Source organism: Rhamphochromis longiceps, linkage group LG8 (assembly GCF_057381845.1).
Source record: "Rhamphochromis longiceps isolate RC_006_pf linkage group LG8, R_longiceps_female_GT1.1, whole genome shotgun sequence".
Classification (NCBI taxonomy): domain Eukaryota; kingdom Metazoa; phylum Chordata; class Actinopteri; order Cichliformes; family Cichlidae; genus Rhamphochromis; species Rhamphochromis longiceps.
Window position 1 is genome coordinate 24992738 of NC_140564.1, and position 24257 is coordinate 25016994.

Below are 24257 nucleotides of genomic sequence, written 5' to 3' on the forward strand. Positions count from 1 at the left end.
TCTTTAGGCTTGGCTGAGGTAATCAAAGCCTGACTGGTGCCTGGACCTACGTGTTCCCAGATCCTCTGACCTGTCACTCTCCTGCCAAAACTGGAGCTCATTTGTGGAATATGGTATGCCTTTCTGCCACGGCTGGGTAGGATGCAGGTCTCAGTAGAGTGTGGGATCAAAGTCTGCACATTTCTCAGTGTCACCCAATGATAACCCTTATTTCTCCTGCCAAACTGGATTCCAGTCATATTTTACAAGCAAACTGCACTTTTTTCCCCCTGTCATTTCTCTGACCTCCTTCATGCAAAATAATAATCTATCTTAGATTGTAGTGCTGTTTACATTTGTCTCCTGAGATATACCAGCTGTTTTAACAGTTGATACAAACAAAGACTTCATCATTAGATGATGACCTAAATTATAATTTGAAAAAAGTCTAAAAACTAATTAGCCTCCGTAGCGTAGTTGAGATCTTCCTGATCTGTCTTCCTGAAGTTGTTTCAAAAGGTAATTGTGATGGGGTTTTTTTTAATCTGCAGAAATTTTTGATGCTTATCAGAAATCTTGCTTGAAACACATTTAAATGTCTCAAAAAGTCCTGTGTGTGAACCTCCAGACCTCCACCTAATGTTTCCCATCAATGATAAAACAAAACCTGCTCCGATGGCAGCGACTCAGAGACTGCTGGAGAGCAGATGAGGTTAAACCTCGGGAAAAAGTCAGAAAATAGTTGTGGGTTTGATTAGGAAACATGCTATCTGACACCGTGACTCTTTGCTCTGCAGATCAGACTGTGGCTAGTCTGCAGTTTCCACTTGAGAATTTGTCCAGCTCTTTTGCAAGCCATGCATTCCCACAAAACATAATCCAAGCTTTCTTTGGAAGAATGATTGTTGACAAAAAAAGCACTCAATACAAAGCCTCTGAAGAGAAGCTGGCCATTAGTATTCCATCACATGTGCAACGCATTGAACTAAACCTTGCGGACTTTATTGATTTCTAAGTGCATTCATTATGCTTTTATGTATCTGTCTCAAAGTGACACCTGATGTCTACTGCATATTTTTTTCTAAATAAAGGGTTTGAAATAACATCCATTTAAAAAAGGGTAATTACTGCAGACTAATGTGTTTATTCCACAGTAATTACACTAATTTGCACTGCCTGAAGGTCATATGGCTGAAGTTTTAGGCTATGTTTGTGGTTCTCAAGCAGTGGATCAGGCCCCAGTGCAGAGAAACACCGGGGGGAAAGTGGAGTAGAACTAGTGATGGGATTATGTTTTATTGTTAGAGAGTTTGGGATGTAGGACCACTGGGATATGCTGACACTGTAAGCATAAAGTTATTTGATCACACAGTGACTTACAGTATATGTAGTCTTTTCGTTTCTCTTGGTTTTACTGTTTTCTGTTTGTGAGTGTGTGTGGCCAGGGACAGGAATTCATGTGACTTTTACTTCAGTCAGCTCACCAGAGATTCTTGCTGTGAGACTACTGTGTTGTCAGAGGTGATTAAAAGTAACAATTACATCCTGAAATTTTAAATATTTGTTTCAGTGTAGCGTTTATCTCGCACTCCTATCCCTCCTGACTTACAACTCCACATCTGCCCACCTCAGAGCATAAGATGTGCCACTGCTTCATATTTAAGTCATATTTAAAAAGCCAGTTCTCCTTCTCCTCGTCTGAATTGTCACATGATCAAAAATGTGCTGGCTTCTGCTCAAGAAAAATAAAGTTGATATACTGGACTCTGACACTGACCACTTCCAAAGAATAAGTCAGAGTAGATCTGTAAATATGTGGAAATCCCAGCGTAGCGCTAGCCTGAAGGATTGTTTGTGCTAAAAGAGGGATCATCCAATCTGTAGTTTGTCTGACAGTGTTAAGCAGAGGGTGCATACCTTACTCTGTCAGTAGGGCTCGAATTGTCTCTCTACAGCATGTTTGCCTTGGATAGTTTTTTGGATCCAGTTTCATTTTAAAAAGAGCACAGCACCCTCTAGTGTCACATCTGTGGTCATTGCAAATATTTTAATGCAATGCAACATTTTTGTGACATGCTAAATTATCCAAGCTTATATAAGTCATTAGATGCATGTTTGTGGATCTGATCCATAAAAAAAACAAAAAACAAAAAAAAGAGTAATCTGGATATTTTTCCTTCGTTAAACTTTGTCCTTTACAAGGAACAAACTTTGATATACCCCAATACCCCTGTTGTGTATTGTGACCGAGAACTTTGTCCCATTTCGAATTTCTTAAGTTACAAAGTGAGTACAACCCAGATAAGGTTCTTTTTACATGGGATATCTTCCAGATTGCAATCAGCAAAGTCATCTGAATAAGTCCGTGACCTCACTTCCTGACGTGCTGCATTACTGGTGCAAGCAGAGAGCAAGAGACAACGGAAAAGAGATAAATAATTTGAGAATAATTTATTTAGAGCGAAACAGATGCAACAACATAAAGGTAACATTGTAAGATGACAATCTATACATACTGTAGAAATGTAAAACATGAATACAGTAAACTCTTAACTCCATGCCAAACAAAGCTAGCAGCATAAGCCTTCCAAAGATTCAACAGTCCTTAAACAATATGATGTTATATAAATCAAAATACCAAATCCTTCAGTATGAAGTGTAAATTATTACAATCATGTGGGGTCGTTTCTTCCAGCAATGCACAATCATTTGTATCCTTGTTAATAATTTAGCTTTTGTTTTTGATTTTTAAAAATGTGCTTTTAAGGACGTGGGATTTAAAACTTTTATAAATGTATTGACTTCTAAAGCTCCTTAAGATAGTTTTCATGGAATGAAACAGCAATTATGTCTTTAGTCTAATTTAAAAAAATGAGTAACAGCAGACTAATAAATTTGTTGTTCACTTACACAAGATAGTGTTCATTCAGCCTTGTGAAGGCTTATTAAAACGAAAATCTTTTGTAACTTTTGACCTTTTTCTTTTTAAAATTAAAATTTTAAAAAGAAAACTCATCCTTTACTCCATTTACCGAGAGTCTAAAAGCAAATATTACTACAAACACTGTTCTAACAATTGCACTCTTTCCTGAGGCTGTCTAGTTTGTCTGTTCAGTGTCAGTGTCCTCAATGACGCAAACACTAAATACACAGTACTTTTATACTGTATTTCTACAGCAATGCCCAGCCCGGAAATACTGATTCTGGAAAAAAAGAAAAAAACTAGCTACTTGACCGATCACAACTTAAGCTAGTAGTCTGAAGGATGTCAGTGTGATGTTCAGTCATTTAGAAAGACATGATGGTTCTTTGGATGATATCAATGCATTCCTCTAGCTCGTCCTCTTTGATGATGAGGGGAGGAGCCAGGCGGATGATGTCACCGTGGGTGGGTTTTGCCAGCAGACCATTGTCACGAAGACGCAAGCACACTCTCCACGCATCGTAGTCTGGGGGAAATTGTTTTAATATAAGTTACACTAATATATCGTTTATACTCATTAAAACAGTGGTTCTCAAGCTTTTCACAATGAGTACCACCATAAAATATATGGCTCTTGAAGTACCACCCTTATGACCAACATTAAAGTACAATAGTATTATTTAACACCACATACAGTTTACACAGACAATTTTATTTCTTATATAAATGTTATTTTAACTGTCATTTCAATGTCAAAGTCAGCGATCACCGTCGGCCTCTCTCAGTTTTTATGATCACTGTTCATTTTAAAGCATTATGATGTAACTACAGCCCAGCCCATGCAGCAGTATATTAATGACTAACCTTATATTGCAGGTTTTCTCCCGATTGAAGTTTGGTCTGTTTACAGCATCCTGTCATGCGATTACATTTGTCCCTACCATCAGAAACTCTCACATTAACTTTTATCGAGTGGAAAAAACTTAGCGTTCATCCTCCAGCTTCACTGTGTTTATATTATGCTAACATAGCTGTGTAGCTAGCCACCACCCAGCACATCATTATATACCAGCTATCCCAACTTCAGTAACCCTACAAACGCTACTGCTGTTTAGTTTTCTGTCTTCATTTATGTCGGAAGTGATAGCAGAGCTGTACGTTTTAATTTTTGCTGTGGCAAATAAGCTACCAGATTTTTGGCTTCACAACCCTCCTTCATGGTTCCTGCATGTCGAATCTCAGTTTGCTCTTTGTGGCATTTCAGCCGATGACACGAAACACTATCATGTGTTGGCCTCACTGGATCGGCTGTGTGATGACCCTCCTCCGGGATCCAACCACCCAAGGGAAATACACTGCTCTCAAGGCGCTGCTGCTGCGGCACTACTCCCTCTCCGATGCAGAGAAACTCCTCTCTCTCTCGGGCTTGGGTGAAGGTACCGCTCTCGAGCTCATGGAGAGCACGCTGTCCTTGCTAGGAATGGTGCTCTCCAGACTCACGTCTTCCTCCGACAGTTACAGGTACGAGCTGGCCTCACCAACTCCCCGCTGCTGGCTGCGAATGATTACTGCTCACTTGCAGAAGAAACAGATCGCATTCTCCTGGCTACCAGGAGCTTCGGCATCCAGCACCGATTCTTCTGGGGGTCTCTGACTCATCGATGCTGGCTGGGATTGAGGCACCGCGGCATCACTGAGAAAGGGCGTGACAGCACCATGCCGCCTTTGCAGTTTTAAGACCCAGGGAAACGAGCCCGCCAGCGCTCTGTAGCAGCAGTCGCGGCTGCTACAGAGCGCTGGCGGGCTCATTTCCCTGGCTGCTCTACATAGAGGACTCATGCTCGGGGAGACATTTCCTGGCCTACTCTGGCTCCCAGAAGAGCCTCTGGAACCTCAACAATGCTATGTTATTTAATCTTTAAAAAAAGATCCCCACGTACCACCAGAGAGAGCCCAAGTACACGTACCACAGTTTGAGAACCACTGCATTAAAACATGATGGCAACACTCAAGCCTTGATAATCTGATAATAAAAGTAGACGACCGTCGATTAGCTTTGTAATCTGATTTCACTGACTAAAATATTTCATGTTAGCTATCAAGAAACGATCACTACTATACCTTTGGTCTCTTTGATGACGACTGCATTGAGGAGGCCTTTTCCTCTCACTGTTGTCACTATGTCTTTGGGCAGCTTGTTGAGCTGAGCCCGCAGCTTTTCCCCCATCCTCTGGGCATTATCTGCCAGCTTCTCCTCCTCCATCACCTACAAATAAGAGCAGCAAGAGTGGAAAACAAACAGGTTGATTATTCTTCTGCTACTGTCAACTTTATTATGCATTTTAAATTTTATGTTCATTTTATTTAATCTGTTTACTCAATAAGGAAAAAAAAACTTTTGCTGACTTGTTTTACGTATGCCAATAAGTGAATGTAAAGTGCATTTTAACACTGACCTCTAGCGCAGCAATAGCTACCCGACAGCCCACCGGGTTACCTCCAAATGTGGAGCCGTGCTCACCAGGTTTGATGGTCAGCATTATCTCATCATCACACAGTACAGCAGATACCTAGTGCAGACAAAAACAGATCAGGTTAAGCAAAGGTGAAAAGTTCTGAGTCTACTTTGTCTCACAAATCTTGAACTCCGAGTATTCATAACGTGTAACGAAGCGTGATTGAACCAAAGTAAAATGCTTACTGGGTAAACTCCTCCAGAAAGAGCTTTGCCTAGAATGACCATATCCGGACGAACGTCTTCGTGGTCCACAGCCAGCCGTCGGCCAGTACGTGCCAAGCCTGTCTGCACCTCATCAGCAATCCACAACACCTGAAAAAAGCGTGGAATGTAAATGGACATCTTGTTGTCAAACTTAGAAAAAACAAAGATTGATTAAAGATTTTGTTGACATGCCTTTATTTATGCTATTGGTACATAAACAGACCACTAAGTCATTACACAGCTGTTTCCAGAAAAGTCAAAACACTTCTCTTTCAGCTTTTATCAACCACCTAAGAATTAACTACCTCTACTAAATGCCCGCTCTTTGATGTTGACATTCATATGCTTGAAACCATAAAACAGCATGAAGCAAGCTTCAGGAAATATGCGAAATATACTTGTTTTTATAACAAACACTAGACTCTAGTTCAGTTTGAAGGGAAACATTTGTTTCCATATCAACCTGTAGGTAATTACAACACTTATTTTCCTTTCTGCGCAGGACTTACATTGTATTTTGTGCAAAGTTCCCTGACTTTAGTCAGGTAGCCCTGGTCGGGCACCACCACACCAGCTTCCCCTTGGATGGGTTCCATCATGAAAGCTGCAACATTTTGGTCTTGAAGGGCTTTCTGGAGAGGCGGACAAAAAAAAAGAAAATAAAAAGACAAGTATATGATAATTCTGTCAATAAATAAACAGTACTTCAGTCAGTTATTCACCTGTTATGTTAAAAAAAGGTCTGCATTCACAAAAATAGCTAAATTCAATGTGTAATTTCTACCCTATATATACACAGATGGTCAGAGTCTCATAGACTATATTATCCACTTAGCATGAAACTAACTGTACAGAAAATCTTGTGCATGAAAACCTGTACCTCTAGTGCAGGTATGTCGTTGAATGGGACCAGTTCAAATCCTGGCATATAGGGGCCGAAACCTTCGTAGCTACTGGGATCAGTGGAGCTGGAGATGGCTGCCATGGTGCGGCCCCAGAAGTTTCCCTCTAATCAAGAAGAGTAAAGAAGATGGTGTGTTTATCATATTATTGTTGTTTGGGGGGAGGGGGATCATATTTTTTTGAACAAAGAACATCTGAAAGATACAATTTCTAAGAAGTAACTTGCTTGGTTTAGCTCACTGGTCTCCTAATCCCGTAATAGTGGAGGTTATTGTGCCTGCCAAGTCAAGAAATGGGTCATCTTACCTTATTAAAGTAAACGTTAGTAACGTTTGGTCTATTTCTTACAGAATGATGCGTAAGGTGAAAAAAAATGGACACACTCACGAAAAGTGAAGTCAATTTCAATGAAAAAAAAAAAAACCAACTTACCTGCAAAAATGATTTTTGCCTTGTTTTTGGGAATCCCCTTTACATTGTAGGCCCACTTGCGTGCGAGCTTGCAGGCAGTCTCACCACCCTCAACACCTGTTGCATTACAAAATATTAGAGTCAACAAATCTACTCACAATGACCTTCAAAGATAGCTAGCGCAGTCAGGATTAGATGTTACCTGTATTCATTGGCAAAACTTTATCATAGCCAAACATGTTGGTGATATACTCCGCATAGGCTCCCAGCACATCATTATAGAACGCTCTGGAAGTCAAGGTGAGCTTCGATGCTTGGGAGGTGAGTGCAGCTATGATCTTGGGATGGCAGTGGCCCTGGTTTACAGCACTGTATGCACTGAGGAAGTCAAAGTACCGGTTGCCCCCCACATCCCACACATAGATGCCTGGGAGGAAGGGGAAAAAAACAGATGGACATGTCAGGGTTAAGTGGTTTGGGAATGAACCGGTTTTATGTCTACACATAACAGACAACTTTAAATTGTATGTCGAGGCACTTTGTTAGTAGAAGTCTGTTGCATAAATATATGTGTTCCCATTTCTTTAGTTGAAACAATGAACAATTTAAAAGATAGTCTGACAGGCATAAAATTGTACTTTTGCAACAACAATACAATTTCCAAAGAGCAATGTGTTGAAATCTGACTAGTTTCATTTTCAAAGACCTCAAATACACTGCCAATGTAGTAAAAGCACACTTGGATAGAAAGAACAGACCTCAACACTGTTGAAGCACTGTGGGATCATCTTGACAGAGAACAGAACAAAAGACAGCCAACAGCCAAAGAACAGCTTTGACTGTCCTTCAAGAAGCCTGGAGAACTATTCTTGACGACTATGCCAAGAAATTATGAGAAAGCTTAACTAAGAGAGGCTGTGTTAAAGAGTAAAGGTGGTCATACCAAATATTGACTTCTAAGCTCATAATTGTATCAAGATATAAAGTAACGAGGGGTGGCTCAATACTTTTGCACAGTTCTGTATTGTATTAATTTTAATAGTCATATGCCAAACGTACCTTCTCCTCTCTCCAGGGCCACAGGAAGGGGATGGTAGTTGTGCGCTCCATGCTTGCCTTCACGAGCGTAGATTTCCTCAGAAGTCAACGAGCGCTCAACCCTCTTTTTGGAGGCGGCAGTTGAGACGGGGCGCGTCCCAGAATGGATGCCATAACGGAGAGCAGGTGCGGTATGGATCGCACGGCTCAGCTGGAGAAACATTCCCTTCATTTGTTTTTATGCTGTGTGACACGTCTGCAAGTTTAAGCACAAACAACAGTTGTACATATCTGAAACATTTTCAAATTGGAGATACAACGGACAAACAAAAATGTGTAACAGAAAAAAAAACACCTTCCAAACAGCACCTAAACTGTATAATTGAACCTATAAATAAAATATAGCTAAGAATTAAAGACGGTGGAGAAAATGATAATGTCAATGACTGAAATTCATTCCCATGAAGACGTTTGTCAGAGTTGGTATAAACAGAAGTTAAAATGACTCATAGGGAAGGGCATTCACAACAAAATAAGATGACGTCATTGACTTTCTGTGGAATTGTTATTGACAACAGGATTGGAGCCTCTTTAGTGCCCAACATTGAGAGAGCATATTGGGTGCTCGCCCTGAAACCCCTCAATGAAACTTTCCTAGGAGCATTCCCGGTCAAGTTCTTAAGCCACAGAGAGAAAGAATAGGTCCTTAACAAAACTTGGCAGATGAGCGCTGGTTTAGCTCACTGGGTTAAACAGACAGCCTGGGTTTGAATCTACCTGAAGGTCATTCCACAGGCCTCTTACATGGGACTTTCAAGATATAAAACATGTTGCAACAGTTTGATTTGGCAGCGTTTTTATACCGGACAGCCTTCCTGATGAAACCCCAAGGAATACATGTTTCAAAATAAGTATTACCTCATTCAGTAATGTAGTTATACAAATTTCAGATTGTGAGCGAAAAACGACTTAATGCATCTCAGGCCTTTGCAGAAGCCGTTGAAAGGTTGACCTTAACAGTTATCCATAAAATACCCACAACCACAATAACAATGACTGTGAGCATTTTATGGATTGTGGGTTGTTGCTGTTTATCGTCCATCTGGCACTTACTCAAAGCTTCTATCCAATTTCTTCGACTTTATAATGTTATTAATGATCGGTTCAAATAAATTAATTAGCTTTGGTGATTTTAACATGATTGTAGACACTGAAAACAACAGCCTGGATAATCCATTAGACCCAACTGGCTTCTCTCAAAATGACTCATCTTTTTAATTATACTCTTGATCTTGTCCTGACAACAAACTGATAATTTAACAGGTTTTCCTCAGAATCCTTCTGCATCGGACCACTTTTTGATGACATTTAAATTTACTATTATGTATTACACAGCACTGGGGAACAGATTTCATTACAGCTGATGTCCTTTTGAAAGCGCAGTAACTAAGTTTAAGGCAGTAATTCCTCCAATGGTATATTCTGCCAAGACAATCCAGAGGAGCTAACTAAATTTTACTCCCACAGAAGTCAATTACTTTGCTACTAGAGTTAAATCCTCACTGTGTACAACACTGGATACTGTGGCTTTTCTGACAAATAAAGCTACAAATCTTAACTCGTACTTAACTCACAAATGCGCTCCTTAAAGCAGATAACTTGGAAGCTGGAGAGGAAATAGTGTTGCACTTGTTTAGAAGATCTTTATATAGCAAGGAAAATTGTTGTATTTCTCTTTCTGAAAAAACAGCTTTGGATAAAGCTAGGACATCTTGTGACGTATCACTCAAAGAAATGGGACCAACTCCAGGTTTCTTTTCAAAAATGTAGAAAGGCGGACCAAGTAAAACTGCTGAAATTTAGACACGCTGTCTCTCCTCGCCTAGCAAATTAATTACTACTACTACTACTTATTCCTGCGTCTTTTAGGATCTTACAAAGCTTCAAACAACGTATCGACTATTAAATTAGTCGTCAACGATTTTGATAGTCGACGTAATCGTGACTAGTCGACTAACCGTGGCAGCCCTACCATCAACATGCAAAAATTCTCAAGATTCTACCATTGATTAATAGGAGAACCTTCAGCTATCAGGCCCCTCTAATCTGGAAACAACTTCCGGATTGGATTTGGGAGAGAGACACCCTCTCTACTTTTAAGACCAGACTTAAAAAATAGATCTTAAAACTTATGGATCAGGTGAACCTGAACCATCTCTGCTTCAAGTGCTTGCTGACAGAGGGGATTGTCTAAGGGTTGGGGTTTTGAGGTGACCGTTTTTGTGATCTGATACTATATAAAAAAAAACTGAATTGAATTTATAACTACTGCGAATATACTCCAAGTCAAGTAACTTTAAACAAGTTGTGAATGTTGTTTTTAATTCAGATGAATATTCCTTTTAAAACCCCATACAAACTTCAAGATTAATTACAGTTACATTGGTTAGTTTGCTAACTCACCTGAGTCTATTTGGCAGTGCCAAACAAAGTGTACTTTGATATTTGTTTTAGGGAGAATTGAGCAGACAGCTTCAGTTGAGTTGAGATAGGAAATAGATGACTTATTCACAGGGGCCAGTGCATATTGGTAATCCAACATCCCAATAACCAAAGTTTACAGATTTACAGATGCTTTAATTCTAAATAGAGACCTTAATTATAAAACAGGCAGTAGCTGGGAAGATTCTCAGTCTTTCTGTGGTATTTTTGGAGTGCTTTTGTACCATGTTTGTACTATTTTTTGTCTGTTTTAGTTTTCTCTCATTTTTTGGGTAAATATTACTGCTAAATTGTCGTGTCTGTTACACATTACTGCTATTCATCATTTTATATATTTTAGGGCAATTTAATATACAGCATTACAACATATTTTACAAGGATGTGTTTGAAACATACGTGTTTGTTAAATGGCCTTCATTTTTATCACAAACATGCAAAATGATCTTTCCATTTTTTCCCCACCACTTGATATGAAGAACTTTATGAGATAATTAAATTAAAGTAACTAAATTTTAAAACCAACTGCACTAGTTGTAATATGCTAAAAGAGCAACAATTGTCTCTGAGATATATCAGAACAGAAAAGACCCCACGTAATATGACATAAAAACACCAGGATTTTTTACCTTAAGTACAGTGTTGAATCAACTGAGTTTAAATATATAATAGTGGTAGATTTTAATGACACATTTGTATTATGTTGGCAAAGTGTAATGAGGCTAGTCACATGAACTAGCCAGCTAGCTAGCTAATTAGCTAACTGCTGTTTGCTAGCTAAGGTTAAAATTACTTTTGGTTAAAGGGATACTGCTTAATAATAATGTTTTTACATGGCCTTGGTCTTCTCTCAGCCTCAGATAATCACAGATAGACGAAATGTCATAATTTTCTACAGTAAAAATATAACTAATAAGATAAAATAAAGATTTAATCACCATTTCTATCAAACAATGCTATCCAAATTAACTGTAGTTATCACTGCGAGGTAAAAGGGCCTCAACTAGAATTAACACAAATATCCAAATACATGAGATGGAATTTCACCCATTACTCACTACGCTGAGAAACAGTATCTTAAATGCTAATATAATATGATATAGTAAGCATAATATGCATTTTATGTTTGCAGTGAGCTTTGCACGATAACAAGGTCGAGGATAGAATCTAACTGCTCATTAACTTGTTTTCTTACATAAATTCAATACAACAAGTACATCTATTAATTAACTCAATGGCACATGTGTAAACATTTAAAATCAATAAAAGCAGAAGAAACTACTCACTTACAGGTCAAGAACAATTGACAGCACAACAGCCAAAGTTGTGACCCTCCCCACACCTTTCCCTTGCCTGGAATTTCAGATTCACCCAAAACAACTTTAGTTTCAGCCCATTTTGTCCTTTCATAATAAAAGTCCTTAATATTTCACTGTGCTATGGATACAATGGCGCACAGAAGTACATTCAAGCAGTTTACTGCAGATTTTAAGAACTTTTTATTGTTATTCATTAAGAAATAGATTTGGTTTTTCTAAATAAAATGATTATGGTATCTTTCAACAAAATATGGGGATTTAAATAAAACACTACATAAAAACTCCATAAGGTAGCTAAAAATAGCTAATTCCACAAATTTGTGGGAAAAAAGATCTTTATTCATTTAGTGTTAGTGTAATTTTCTTTTCAGTGGAAGGACTTCGGGGTCTTGTTCATGAGTAAGGGGAGATCAGCAGAGGATTGGTGCAGCGTCAGCAGTCATGCAGATGCTGTTGTCTAATTGAAAGAGCCTGTTAATACATAAAAGGAACAGTTTGATGGCAGCAAAACAAAACCTTAAAGGATGACACAAGGGTTAAGCAAGTTGTTCTAAGAAGGCATTGGTAAAGAATAAAGTTAAAGTAAATGTTTTGGGGTAGTGAAGTGAAACCACGACCTAATAAAAAACTGTGGGAAAAATGAGCTAACTTACAAGCAGTCAGACTTTCTTGTAATTTTTAATGTAGCCTTGACATACTTCAGGCTTTCTTTGGAAAGCTAGCCCTTCTCAAAGGAATGTTTTCTTGCTCGTTAAGCAACTTAACACTGATCTGTGAATCGCTCAAACATAAGGCACCTAACTAAAAGGATGAACCTTTGTGTCTGTTGAATCTACACGTAACAAAGAACCAATTTTTGAAAATATCTTTCCACACTTTATTACCAGCAGCATGTCAGGAAAAGAAAAAAAAAATCATAATTTGTTCCCATTTTTAGTTAAATCTACAAACATTTACAAAAAATAACAATGTAGCAGCTTGACATGCACAAAATGGTATTGATAAGACACCCAAAGAACTATTGCTATGGTTTGCAGGTTATTCTTGAAACTGTGGAGGATCTGTCATGGTTTTAGGCATCATATCAGCCAGTGGTTTTGGGGATGTCGGCACAGCAGCTTCATTTTTTAGAAAAAAAACACAATGGAACACTATTAGTCATGAATTGGCCTCCCCATAGCCCGGTTCTCAATTTTACTGAAGCAGGTAGGGATCGTCATCTTGACAGAGAACAGACCAAAGGCAGCCAAAATCCAAAGTAGAACTTTTAAGAAGTCTCATAAAGTTCTCTTGAAAAACAACTCTTCTTCTTCTTTTGGCTGCTCCCTTTAAGAGTCTATCTCATCCTTATCTTTGAGTCTTCTTCTGTCACATCAACCATCTGCATGTCATTCTTTACTACTTCCAAGAATCTTCTCTGTAGTTTTATTTCTTCCATCCTCGTCTTTCCCTCTCTACTTTTAGGACTGCGTAAACGTGAAAATTTCTAACATATAATAATGAAGTTACATTTAAACATTTCAAAGGTTTTAAGTAAACAAGAAAAAATTTGAATAGTTACAAAAAGGTTACTGTAAATTCATGCCTGAGACTGTTTCAAATTAAAATGCAGCATCAGAGTTGGAACTTTAATAAGCTGATATACTCCAATGTGAAATTCCACAGACTGCATAGGTTTTACAGGCCTGCTGAACAATGCTTCCCTTTCAAAACCAGCACAATGTGTTGAATGTAAAACACTCCCATACTAAAGGCGGGTTAACAAAAAAGTAATCCCACAGCAGTATGGCAGCTGTTCTAGACTTTTCCACTGTTCATGAAAATAGGCTTTCTTGAATATAGGTGAGAAATACATGGTAAAACAAATCGCTCTGATGTGTCTCACATCATTGTGTTTATTAGGGCTTTTGTCTTTTCGCTGGAAAGTTGTTGTTGTTGTTTTTTAAGTTTTATTACAGTTAACTAAAACTACACATGTAATTTTAGTTTGACAACATAACTACGAAAATAAAATTCAGCAGAAAACAGTGTTATAAATACACCAACTTAACTATAAAAATAATATACAGGAAGTAACCTAAACAATACTCTTTGTTGGAACAACCATCATTTAATTTGCTTATTGAGAGTTGCAGTTCTTCGTGAGTTAGCCTGTAGTTTAATATCTATTGTAAACCTCTTTAATATCTTATCACGGAAAAATATCTCCTTATTTATTATATCCCTAGCTCTATTACTAAGAAGACAAACTAGATAATGTTATTGCAATAACTCTGGAATGCTATAAGCCACCTTCTGAGGGAAATCTATTATTACCTAAGTCAATATGATTAAACTAACAAGAGTGTAGACAGCAGCTTTAGCATGTACAGCACAGAATAAACACTCTGTAAATTGGAAGGTTTAATGTAATGACACTGCACGTGTCCCTGCTGATGTGCCGCAGACAGCATTAAAGCTCCTTTTAGGTGAGCCATGATAGGCTGTCGTGGGAGCTGCCTCCGGGATACACCCACCAGCCCCAGCAGGCTAAATAAAGATGGGCAGTTAAGAGTTCTTTCAGATTATGTATATTTATATTTATATCTCAGTTCTCCAAAACAATCCCGGATTATACAAACCTGTATCGTGGCCCTGAGACATGAGCTGCAGCGATCTGTAGTTTAAAATGATCGAGTGGTTAAATGTGATGCTTATCAGCGATTCAGTATGAATTAACACAGGTTCCTTATCTTATCTCGTCCCCCTTTAAAACGCATCTAAATTGCTGCAGAGACACAGGTGCTTTGTTTCCTTTATGTAATACCGGATAGCAGAGGAACATGAGCAACTTCCGGATGCCAAATTTCCATCCCTAAATTATTTAAGAAAAAAATTCAAAAAGAGGAAGGAAAAATAAAAGGAAGTCAGACAGTACCAGAAGAAAGCCGAGCGTGGTCAAATCTCTCTTTCCAAGTCGATGATGCTTGTCCTTTATAGACACACCAGCTGGTAGCTCTTCTGTTTTGTGCAGTGGGAAGGCAGTGTCGTGGCTCTTTCAATGCGACTGCGTCACGGTGAGATGAGGTACGCCTACATGTTGCAATTCACGCAGTAATTGCATAATTTAAAAGACAGCAAGTATTATATCACTGAAATAAAAATGTATTTTTTCATTCTGTTTAGGTATTTTTATTAATTCATGAATAAATAAATTACTTCTTTGAAATTAATTTCTAAGTTTATTTTTAATGTTCCGTCCAGAATTTATTGAAAGCACTTCGTCTGGGATCCAATGGTGAGTCTAATTATACTTAAAGATGTACATTTAAAAAATACTGTTTTGTATGTTTTCGATAAACACATTAAACTTCACACGTGCTTTGCCACATGCCGCTTTATATTACACGCATGCGTACTAATCACTTCGGCATGGCGGACAGTGGCTGGCCGGGCTGTGCTAAGAGTTTAAAAGGTGTCATTTTGGACCTGTGTGGAGTTTTATATGACAGCGGGGAGGGCGACGGAGTTGCAATTCCTGGCTCGATCGAAGCTGTGAAAAAGTGAGTGAAAATTTTACGTAGAAATTTGATTAGCTTTACGTCTTCAGTTTGAATAGCTGTCAAAGTCCGTCACTCAGACTTAATGATGTATGTGACCACCTGCTTTGCCCTCCTGACCTATTGAAAGGCTCAAGGAATCCGACCTGCAGCTGCGATTCTGCACCAATGAGACCCAGGCCACCAGAGAGAAGTTTGTAGCCAAGCTTCGAAGATTGGACTTTGACATCTCTGTATCTGAAGTCTTCCCTCCTGCGCCTGCAGCCATAGCTGTTCTCAAAGAAAGAGGTTTACGTCCTCACTTGCTGGTGCATGATGGTAAGATTCATATTTGAGCATCTAAAGTTTTCAGACCACTTTTTAGTTGATTGTGTTCTAAGAGTGCACTTGGAATAAATGCACATTAAAAGCCCTGGTATAATATATGTGAGGAGTACATAAAGGGTTTTTTTCTGTTACATTCTGGTGTTAAATTATAAACTGACTCATTTAATCTCAAGTCATCTTGAGTGTTCTGCTGGACCACGTCTAACTTGGCTATTGAATGGAACTTAAATTGTCTCATAAGTAAAACAAGACTTATGTGTCTTATAATATGATTTACTTGGTAAAGTCTCCCCTTTTGCAGCATAAGACATTACTTATTCTTACAAATACCTGGCATGAATCCATATACAGTATATAAATTATATTTGATGTATGAAACTAAAATTTCACAATAATCATTATGTCCATCGTGCCCAAATTTTAAATCATAAAATATTCAGACTAATCAAAGCGGGTTGAGCTGAAAATTATCTAATAATTTAATGATTTTAGATTAGGGCTGAACGATATATCGCATTTGCTCGGGAGCTCGAGGGTTACTGATGCGGCCGAGAACGGCACAACTCCCATTTTCAGATCACCGCGGAGTTTCGCTGCTCGGGTTAAACGTAATATATAAGTCACTTAGACAACCTAAAAATGTTATTGTTGGGCTCTTTTCAGTGTTTTGTTTGTTCGTGAGTAAATCGGTTTGGCTGAGATTAAAGTTATTAGATTAGATAAAATAAAACTTTATTAATCCCCCGGGTGGGTTCCTCCTTGGTTTTCACACAGCTGACTAAACGTCAAACAGAAAACTTATTAAACAGAAGTATGAGACAGTCGAGAATTTACACCAGTGTCTGGTTATATTTTAGATAGCAAGAAGCAGACGGCCGAGTTTATTAAACTCCACCGAGACAGCGGTGACGCTAATCAGAACTAGACCGTCCAATTTCACGCCTTTAAATTTTAAAGGCGTGTTTGTGTGTGTGTTTATACAATTGCTATTATGTTTGCACTTTATGTGTAATGTTACTGACTGCAGAGATCAGTAAGATGTGTGTATTTTTTATTTATTAGTTTTATTTATTTAATATTATTTTTTAATTGAATGACTGTCTAGTAGTTCACAGATGTCGAAAAACTGAGTGTGGTAAAGCCACTGATTTTGTTTATGTATATTTCTGCAATCTGCACATTGTACTGACTTTCATTTTAATGTTTACACCAGGGTTCCTTGTCAGCACTTTATGCTCAGATGTTTGTAAGCTAAAAATAAACTATTGTGTATGTTCAAATATACTGTTGTGATTGAAGAAGTTAAATAAAAATGTCAGTCATCAATTCATGCATCACCTCATGTCATCATAACAGAGGTCTGTCTTCCAGGAAAGAACAGTTTAAAATTAATGTAATATAGTATTGGCCATACTATATGATGTATTGCTTGTCTTTGTTTAATAATACAGAAGACAAAGACCTTAAAAAATAATCGCATATCGCATCGCAATCGCAATATTGGGGCAAAAAATCGCAATTAGATTATTTTCCATAATCGTTCAGCCCTATTTTAGATGCAATAACCCATTTATAACTGACTTTGCTCCTTCTCTGCAGGACTTCTCCCGGAGTTTGACGGTGTTGACAAAACCAACCCAAACTGTGTGATTGTAGGAGATGCAGCTGAAAAGTTTTCCTATCAGAACTTGAACGAGGCTTTCAGGGTCCTCATAGGCCTGGAAAAGCCGGTGCTTTTCTCCCTGGGCCAGGGGTAATTAAATATTAGTAGCCAACCGACATTACTCTATTGCTTATTCCAAGTAACGCATCATTATATAATGAAATGTATTTATTGATGTTAATCTTTCTTCATAGGCGATACTACAAGGAGACGGACGGTTTAAAATTAGATGTTGGTGTTTACATGAAAGCTCTGGAGGTAAAATAGGTGCACCGATATTTTGATATATTTTTTTTTAGAGTTCAGTGGAAATAAATAAGTTATTTTTAATGTTGGCTTTTTTGTGTTTTTGTTCTTTTTAGTATGCCTGTGATTTAAAGGCAGAAGTAATTGGAAAACCTTCCCCGACATTCTTCCGGAGTGTTCTCAGTGATATGGGCCTTAAACCACATGAGGTATGCAGCAATACATGGCCCTGCATGTGCACAGAGCACAAGTTAGGATGGAAAAGTTTACTGTCAGTTGTGCAATAAAGACCAGCTGCCTTTAGTTCTTGTTTTGCAGGTTTGCTTTGTTGAGCTTGTTCCTCTGTGCTCTGACGCTCTTGTTCCAGTTTTTCCAACAAATTCTGAACCAATGACACAGTGTTTTCTTTCTAGTTTTGCATCTGTAGTCTACCACAATAGATTGCACTTTAGTCACATATAGCTAACTTTACAAACTTTCAGCTTTAATTTTTTTATTTTCTTTTTTAAAAATAATAATCCTGTCATCCTGTAATTTAGTTGTTTTCTACAGTCTTTCAGGCCTCTTGGTGTTGCTAGTAGTAATACGATGGCACCTGTCCAAGATGGCGGCCAACCAAACCGGTTTGACAACCGGTTTGACCGGTTTCGTGCGTGTGCGCATGCGCGTTCAGTAATACGATGGCACTAGTCCAAGATGGCGGCCAACCAAACCGATTTGACCAGTTTCGTGTGTGTGCGCGCATGCGCGTTCAGGTGTGGAAATACCACAGGGGATCAGAGGGGTTATATGAGTTTATGTGTTTTTAACGGGGTTTTAATTTAATCAAACCATAGGGTTTTTAATTAAACTATTTTTATCACTTAGGTGTATCGCAACATTCAGTTATGCATGTGTTCTTAAAAGCAATTCTTTGTTTCTTGTTTCATTCTTGGCGGAGTGGAAGCTGTTTTGGTTCACAGTGCGCCTTAACAAAGAGGGTGTGCTCTAGTCAAAAGTGTTGGTAATAGTGTTTTAATCACACTAATTTTCTAAATCTGACAATGTCTCAGCTTGCAGTGAGGCATGCATTTTATTTTATAAATGGCACAAATGGGAATTTCTTCTGAATGGGTGATGTCAGCATGTTCACAAGCGTTTCATTTAATCAAACCCCTAGTTTTAATTTAACTAGTTTTTACACATCTACTGGGGTTTCTTTCCAGGGTTGATGCGATCATTTTATTTAAAAATCGGGATTTCGGAATGTTGAACTAAGAGTGAGACAAAGCCAGCCAGCTAGTTTTTAACACAGTAAATGTCACAAATAGCATTCAGTCCTTTAGAAAATAAATGCTATAAGCAACCAGTATCGCTCTTTTCAAACTAATCTTCTTTTAAATACACTCATTTTGTGATTCCGGTGTCAACACCTTGCACCGATGCAAGCATTTTATTTAATTAAAAACGGATCAAACGGGCCATTTCTTCTGTAAGGGGTTTCATGGTTTCAGAGTAGTTTTTAACACAACAGATAGTCGCAAATAACATTCAGCAAACGCTACAGTGATACTTCTAAAACGCTGCACACAATGTCGTCTTTTCACCCAAAGCAGCCAGTATAGCTCTTTTCAAACTAATCGTCTTTAAATACACTCATTTTGTTGACAAAGCCAGCCAGCTAGTTTTTAACACAGTAAATGTCACAAATAACATTCAGCCCTTTAGAAAATAAACGCTACAGTGATACTTCTAAAACCAGTCGCCCAGACCCGCTCCAACTTTTCAACAGCTGGCTAATTGTTTGAATTTGTTCAGGATTGTAAAAGCCCACCGTGGGTATCACTAGTTGAGAGTACCATGCGAACAAGGGCCCAGCCTATTGTTTAAAGTGGCCGGTATTGGCTCTTTTTGTAATTCCTCGACAAGGTAAATGGGGCAGGTGTACCAGTCGGGTGGCGACCCCGCCTATTGTCTGAAGTATCGGCTCCTTTGTAATTCCTTGAGAAGACAAAAGCCCTGAAGGGTCTCATTTAAATTGATTGGAGACATACCTTTTCTTTTTGGAAACACCCACCCTATATAAAAAAAACACGCTCAGAGCCCGAAACCCTGAGCCATTTACGCCTCAAGATTCGCTGCAGAGCACACCATTTTCTTTGCGATCATCAACACTAACATCGTTCTTTATAACATGGCCATCGTAAACGGTAAGTAAAACAAAACCTATTATTGGATTTTTAAAAAGTGTTATGTTAACATATTATAGGATATTCAAACTATTTTTTTTCCCTAAAACAAAAGCTTAATTTTTAGGAGTTCGGGAGAACGGCCCAGGGCCCTTTTCTTTAGAAACGGGCGCTTTTACAGCTGGAACTAGTCCTCTAACAGGCACAAGGTGTGTACAGCATTACTGGATTTTAAAACGTATGTATGTTTTAAACTAGCGATTGTTTTAAATTATGTAATAACGTTTTTGTTTGTTCCAGGGTTAACAAACTGAGCAGGAAAACATTCAGACACCGCGACCACAGAGCCCAACCTTACATCAGGTGTGTATACAACGGGATGTATAGTTGTGTATTATTTTTTTCAAAAGAAAAAAAAATTAAAAAGAGGTTTAAACAATTACAAATGTTCTAAACTGACCGTTTTACACCTACAGAGCCACGCCAGAGAACCGGGTGTGTGGAGAAGCAGGACCATCCCGAATAACGCACACTACAAGGTAAGCATAGGCATATATAAATTAGATAAAAAGAGATAGAGAGGGAGACACGCTTATTCAGTTTGAAATGGGTACATGTATAAAATGTTTTAACACATGTCTATCTATCTTCACAGACTGCAGAACAGCACCCCTCCTCATAATGATCAGGACACCGTACGATTCCAGACGTTTTTGGAATGTTTAAGCAGTATCGACCTCCCAGAACAACAAAAACCTGGAGCTTTGTGCAACAGTGGAGAGTCAGAACAGATCTTCATCAGCGAACCTGCAACACCCCCGAGTGAGTGGCTACCTCGCGATTTCTCTGATGTTTTTGAGTACAGTATATCAGATTTTGATCTAGTTCATATACCCACCACCCCAGAATGTGACAGAAATAGCATTGATTCACACATAGATTTCGAAGAAGGCGGCATAACAGACTCTCAAATATCACCAGCGTATGATGCTTACATGAAGCTTCCAGACGCTCAGCCTGCTGAACAGAGTCATATAGCTTCAATAGCTGATAAATTATGTTTGATTGAAGCTAGACTCAATCAATACCACCAAGAAGCACAGGTACAAAGGCAACAGTTTACCAAATTCATAAACAAAGTGTGTAGTACATTAGACAACATCTGCTATGTTCTATTTAAACCCAGATTCCTTTTATAGTTTGCAGTGAAATTTCTTAAACCATTGTTTAATGGGACAGAAGTACAAGTCACTCTTTACTAACACACTGTAGATAAGTTTATTGCTGAACGACACAGCTAGCAGTCCCACACACTCTTTAGATTTTTGAAGTTTTGTGTGTGATGGTTTTGCCTCTCACACCTTACCCCTTTCTCCCAGTATCACAACAGTATGACTCCCAAAGTACGACTCAGTAAACAAACAAGGACTCTAAACTCAGAACAGAAAGATACAGTTGAAAGATTAGTGATATCTTTTATGATGCGTAATAAACTACACCCTCTTCTTCTCTGTATTTATGTTGTTTGTGTGCGTGCGTGCGTGCGTGCGTGTGTGAATGCCTTAGAAGTCAAAGTATACATTAGCCATACTTACAAAAACATTTTTAATTTCATTTAGAACTGAGATTCTAAGTTGTAAGCAGAAATCGTATGCTCAACCAGGAGTATGTTTCCCCACTTTCACAATGCTGAGGCATCAAATCCATGATCCAACAGATGGTTTGTCACATGTGGGCGAGAAGGGCAAGCCAACCCTTACTTACACAACCTCACACACTATAGATTTTTAAAGCTCTTGTGTACAACGGTTTAGCTAAAGATATAACTTCTACTTTTGATAAAGATCACTCCCTCTGCATATTTCTTAAGAAATGAAGTGTCTTTACTGGGATATTTATTGTCAAACTATGCGATTTTCCAAATGTGTGTGGAGTAAAATGTTGTGACCAAGAATCATTCAGGATTAACAACACAAACTGTTTTGATAGCAGAAACAGTCTGTCTTATAGTTCCCATACTTTACCGCTAGTTTTACAAACACATTCTTCTTCATATCGGTTTAATTGGTTTTTTATGAAACTGATTTTTAATAGTACAACCAAGGTCTAACTTTTCCTAGCTCCCCAGTATAAATGCAAGAATTTTGCAGACTTTATTGAAACTGTCACAATTTAACACTCAATGCCATAAACAGAGTTGATCCATGTTTCTATGGACAGTGTTTCATACATCAACAGCTCTGAAAATCACTTTTAAAGTAATGTAGAACATGATCTCTCTCACTCTCAGCGTCTCTAAAAAAACCCAGCAAACTGACAATCACCTCTAAACAAGGGGTCAGTTTATAGGCTTTTTGTTTGTTTGTTTGTTTTGTTTTTTATCAGCCGCAACACCATGTAATGCATGGATGTTAGACTCTTTCACCAGACCATGTTGCTAGCCCAACCACCAGGCTCAGGGTCTCTGAACTCTAACCCTGGCTCTGGCTGCCAAATGTGCCTCTGACCCTCTTGTGCCTGTTCACCACCAGACTAAGTTTGTACTCTCACCTACTAACATTATTTTATTACAGGGCAATATTCAGCTAGGTTACTACTTTGACTTTCTTACTTTGAGCACATTTCCGAGCCCATACATTATCAAACTTTTACTTGAGTATTTCTGACACCAGCTATACTTTTACTTAAGTAAAAAAAAAAAAAAAATGCCTGCACTATCGGTGTAAAGCTGTCTTTAATTCTTTAACAGTTCATGCAACAATTATAAATTAAACCTGCACCACAGCTAACTCTTTTTCATAACCAATAACAGGTGCATTTCTTAGATCTACAGAAACAGCCAAAACACTCTGCTTGTATAATGCCATATTCTCTCCCAGCGTACCCTTGTCTCACAACAGGGTGATTCCCAAAGTACGACTCAATAAACAGAGACTCTAAAACCAGAACAGAAAGATAAAATTGGAAGATCAAAGATTAAGGTTTGTGTTTTTATAGCACAAAGTAAACTGTCCCCTTGTCTTCTAGGCCTTGGCGTGCGTACCTTAGAAGTCAGATTATACGTTAGTCATACTTCCAAAAACATTTTGAATTCCATTTATAACTGTGATGTCAAGCTGATATCAGACATCTTGTGCTCACCAGGAGCATGTATCCCCAACTTCAAAACCTTAAGGTGTCAAATTCACAAACCCAACATGGGCTCATTCAACACAGGGGCCAGAAGTGCATGTCACCCTTTACTGACAAACTGTAAATAAGTTCAATACAGGGCAACGCGGCTAACAGCCTTGGAAACGCTTTACATGAAATAAAACTTTTTAGAAAACCCTTTACAAGAATAAATGTGATGATCTGTTTTACCTGAATCAAATGTATTAGTTTGTTTACTTGAAATAAAATTTATTTTTGAAACCCCGTACATGAAGTAAAAAGTATCATGTTGCAAGTTCTGGCTTTAATATTTCCAGCTGATAAGGAGACGTTTTGCATTTCAAACGCTACATATCCTACCCGCCCTTTAAGATCATCCCACTTCAGGATCACGCCCCACCTTCTGTTATTTTAAAACAAGACCGCCGTCTCATTCCTCCAAAACCTTTTTTTTTTTTTTTTTTTTTTAAATCTCAAAACGGCGAGAAGGATGGACTCTGCACCCCTGCGTCACACTGAGGAGGAGGACAGTTCCTCGGACGAGGGCTCATTAGTACCTGACACGCCCGGTTACTATAGCCCCTTGGAGAAGCAGCAGCAGCAAGCCGTCGAGCTTGACGGTCGGGCATCTTCTTTATTTATCGATACCGTGAAAACAGCTGTGTATCACCTAGTCAACCTAGTAATCAACAAGTACCTCACTGACAAATGCAACGGCTGCAAGTTTGACCACCCCAGCCAGAGACAGCATGAGTGTCTGCAAGTGTTGGTGGATGACTTTTACGCTGAAAATTATTACAGCATCAGAAAAAGACTCCTCACCCCTCGCTTCATTCCTTCCATTCAACATCTGCTGATTGCCCGCAACATCAAAATGGACGACGTCAAAGTCCGCATGGTGGCGGAAACTCTCTTGCACGAACTGAAATCGGTAAGGAAAGTCTTTGACGCCATCGCCGAGGCATACCACAATCTGGTGGGGTTGGACGTGGTGAAAATCGGGCAGCTACGGTTGGTCACAGAGTGTTACAAAGGAGGCTGCTAATGTTTTCTCTGAAAGACTGATTCTTTCCAAAAAAACAAAAAACTTATTGTACCGTATCTTTCAAACAGCTACCCTGCTTATTTTTTCAAACATGCATCCAGATTTTTTCTTTCTTAAAACATGTAACCTGCATTTACCACATTTTTAAAAGCATGTATAATTTTTCAAACATGTATCCTACATTTAGTGCATTTTTTAAAACATGTATCCTGATATGGCCACCCTTCCAAGGCCCTGACAAATTACCCGAATCACTATGGGATAAGGATGGCAGCCACTATATGACCAGCTTCTTAAGATAAGAAACGTAAACTTTGTTAAC

The 24257-nt window shown here is 38.5% G+C and overlaps 2 protein-coding genes across 3 annotated transcripts in view; one reads left to right on the forward strand and one right to left on the reverse strand.

Annotated features, from left to right (window-relative positions):
• Nucleotides 1–2407: 2407 nt before the first annotated feature.
• oat (ornithine aminotransferase) lies at nt 2408–14871 on the reverse strand. The gene is made up of 10 exons (XM_085416678.1): nt 14712–14871; nt 7998–8232; nt 7141–7365; nt 6960–7055; nt 6505–6632; nt 6134–6256; nt 5604–5732; nt 5359–5472; nt 5024–5168; nt 2408–3428 (listed from the first exon to the last, which is right to left on the reverse strand). The coding sequence occupies exons 2-10, from the start codon at nt 8206–8208 to the stop codon at nt 3268–3270; spliced, it is 1332 nt and encodes a 443-aa protein (XP_085272804.1). The 5' UTR covers nt 8209–8232; nt 14712–14871; the 3' UTR covers nt 2408–3267.
• A 138-nt stretch (nt 14872–15009) lies between these two features.
• The window catches only part of lhpp (phospholysine phosphohistidine inorganic pyrophosphate phosphatase), a 39594-nt gene continuing 30346 nt past the window's right edge, over nt 15010–24257 (forward strand). The window contains exons 1-6 of one of the 2 annotated variants that reach the window (XM_085416680.1): nt 15010–15071; nt 15217–15336; nt 15464–15651; nt 17260–17413; nt 17518–17581; nt 17686–17778. In XM_085416680.1, coding sequence (XP_085272806.1) covers nt 15025–15071; nt 15217–15336; nt 15464–15651; nt 17260–17413; nt 17518–17581; nt 17686–17778 — 666 coding nt within the window. In that variant the 5' untranslated portion in view covers nt 15010–15024. Of the gene's footprint in view, nt 15072–15169; nt 15337–15463; nt 15652–17259; nt 17414–17517; nt 17582–17685; nt 17779–24257 lie in introns of those variants that run through there. The other variant, XM_085416679.1, reaches the window with a different exon arrangement.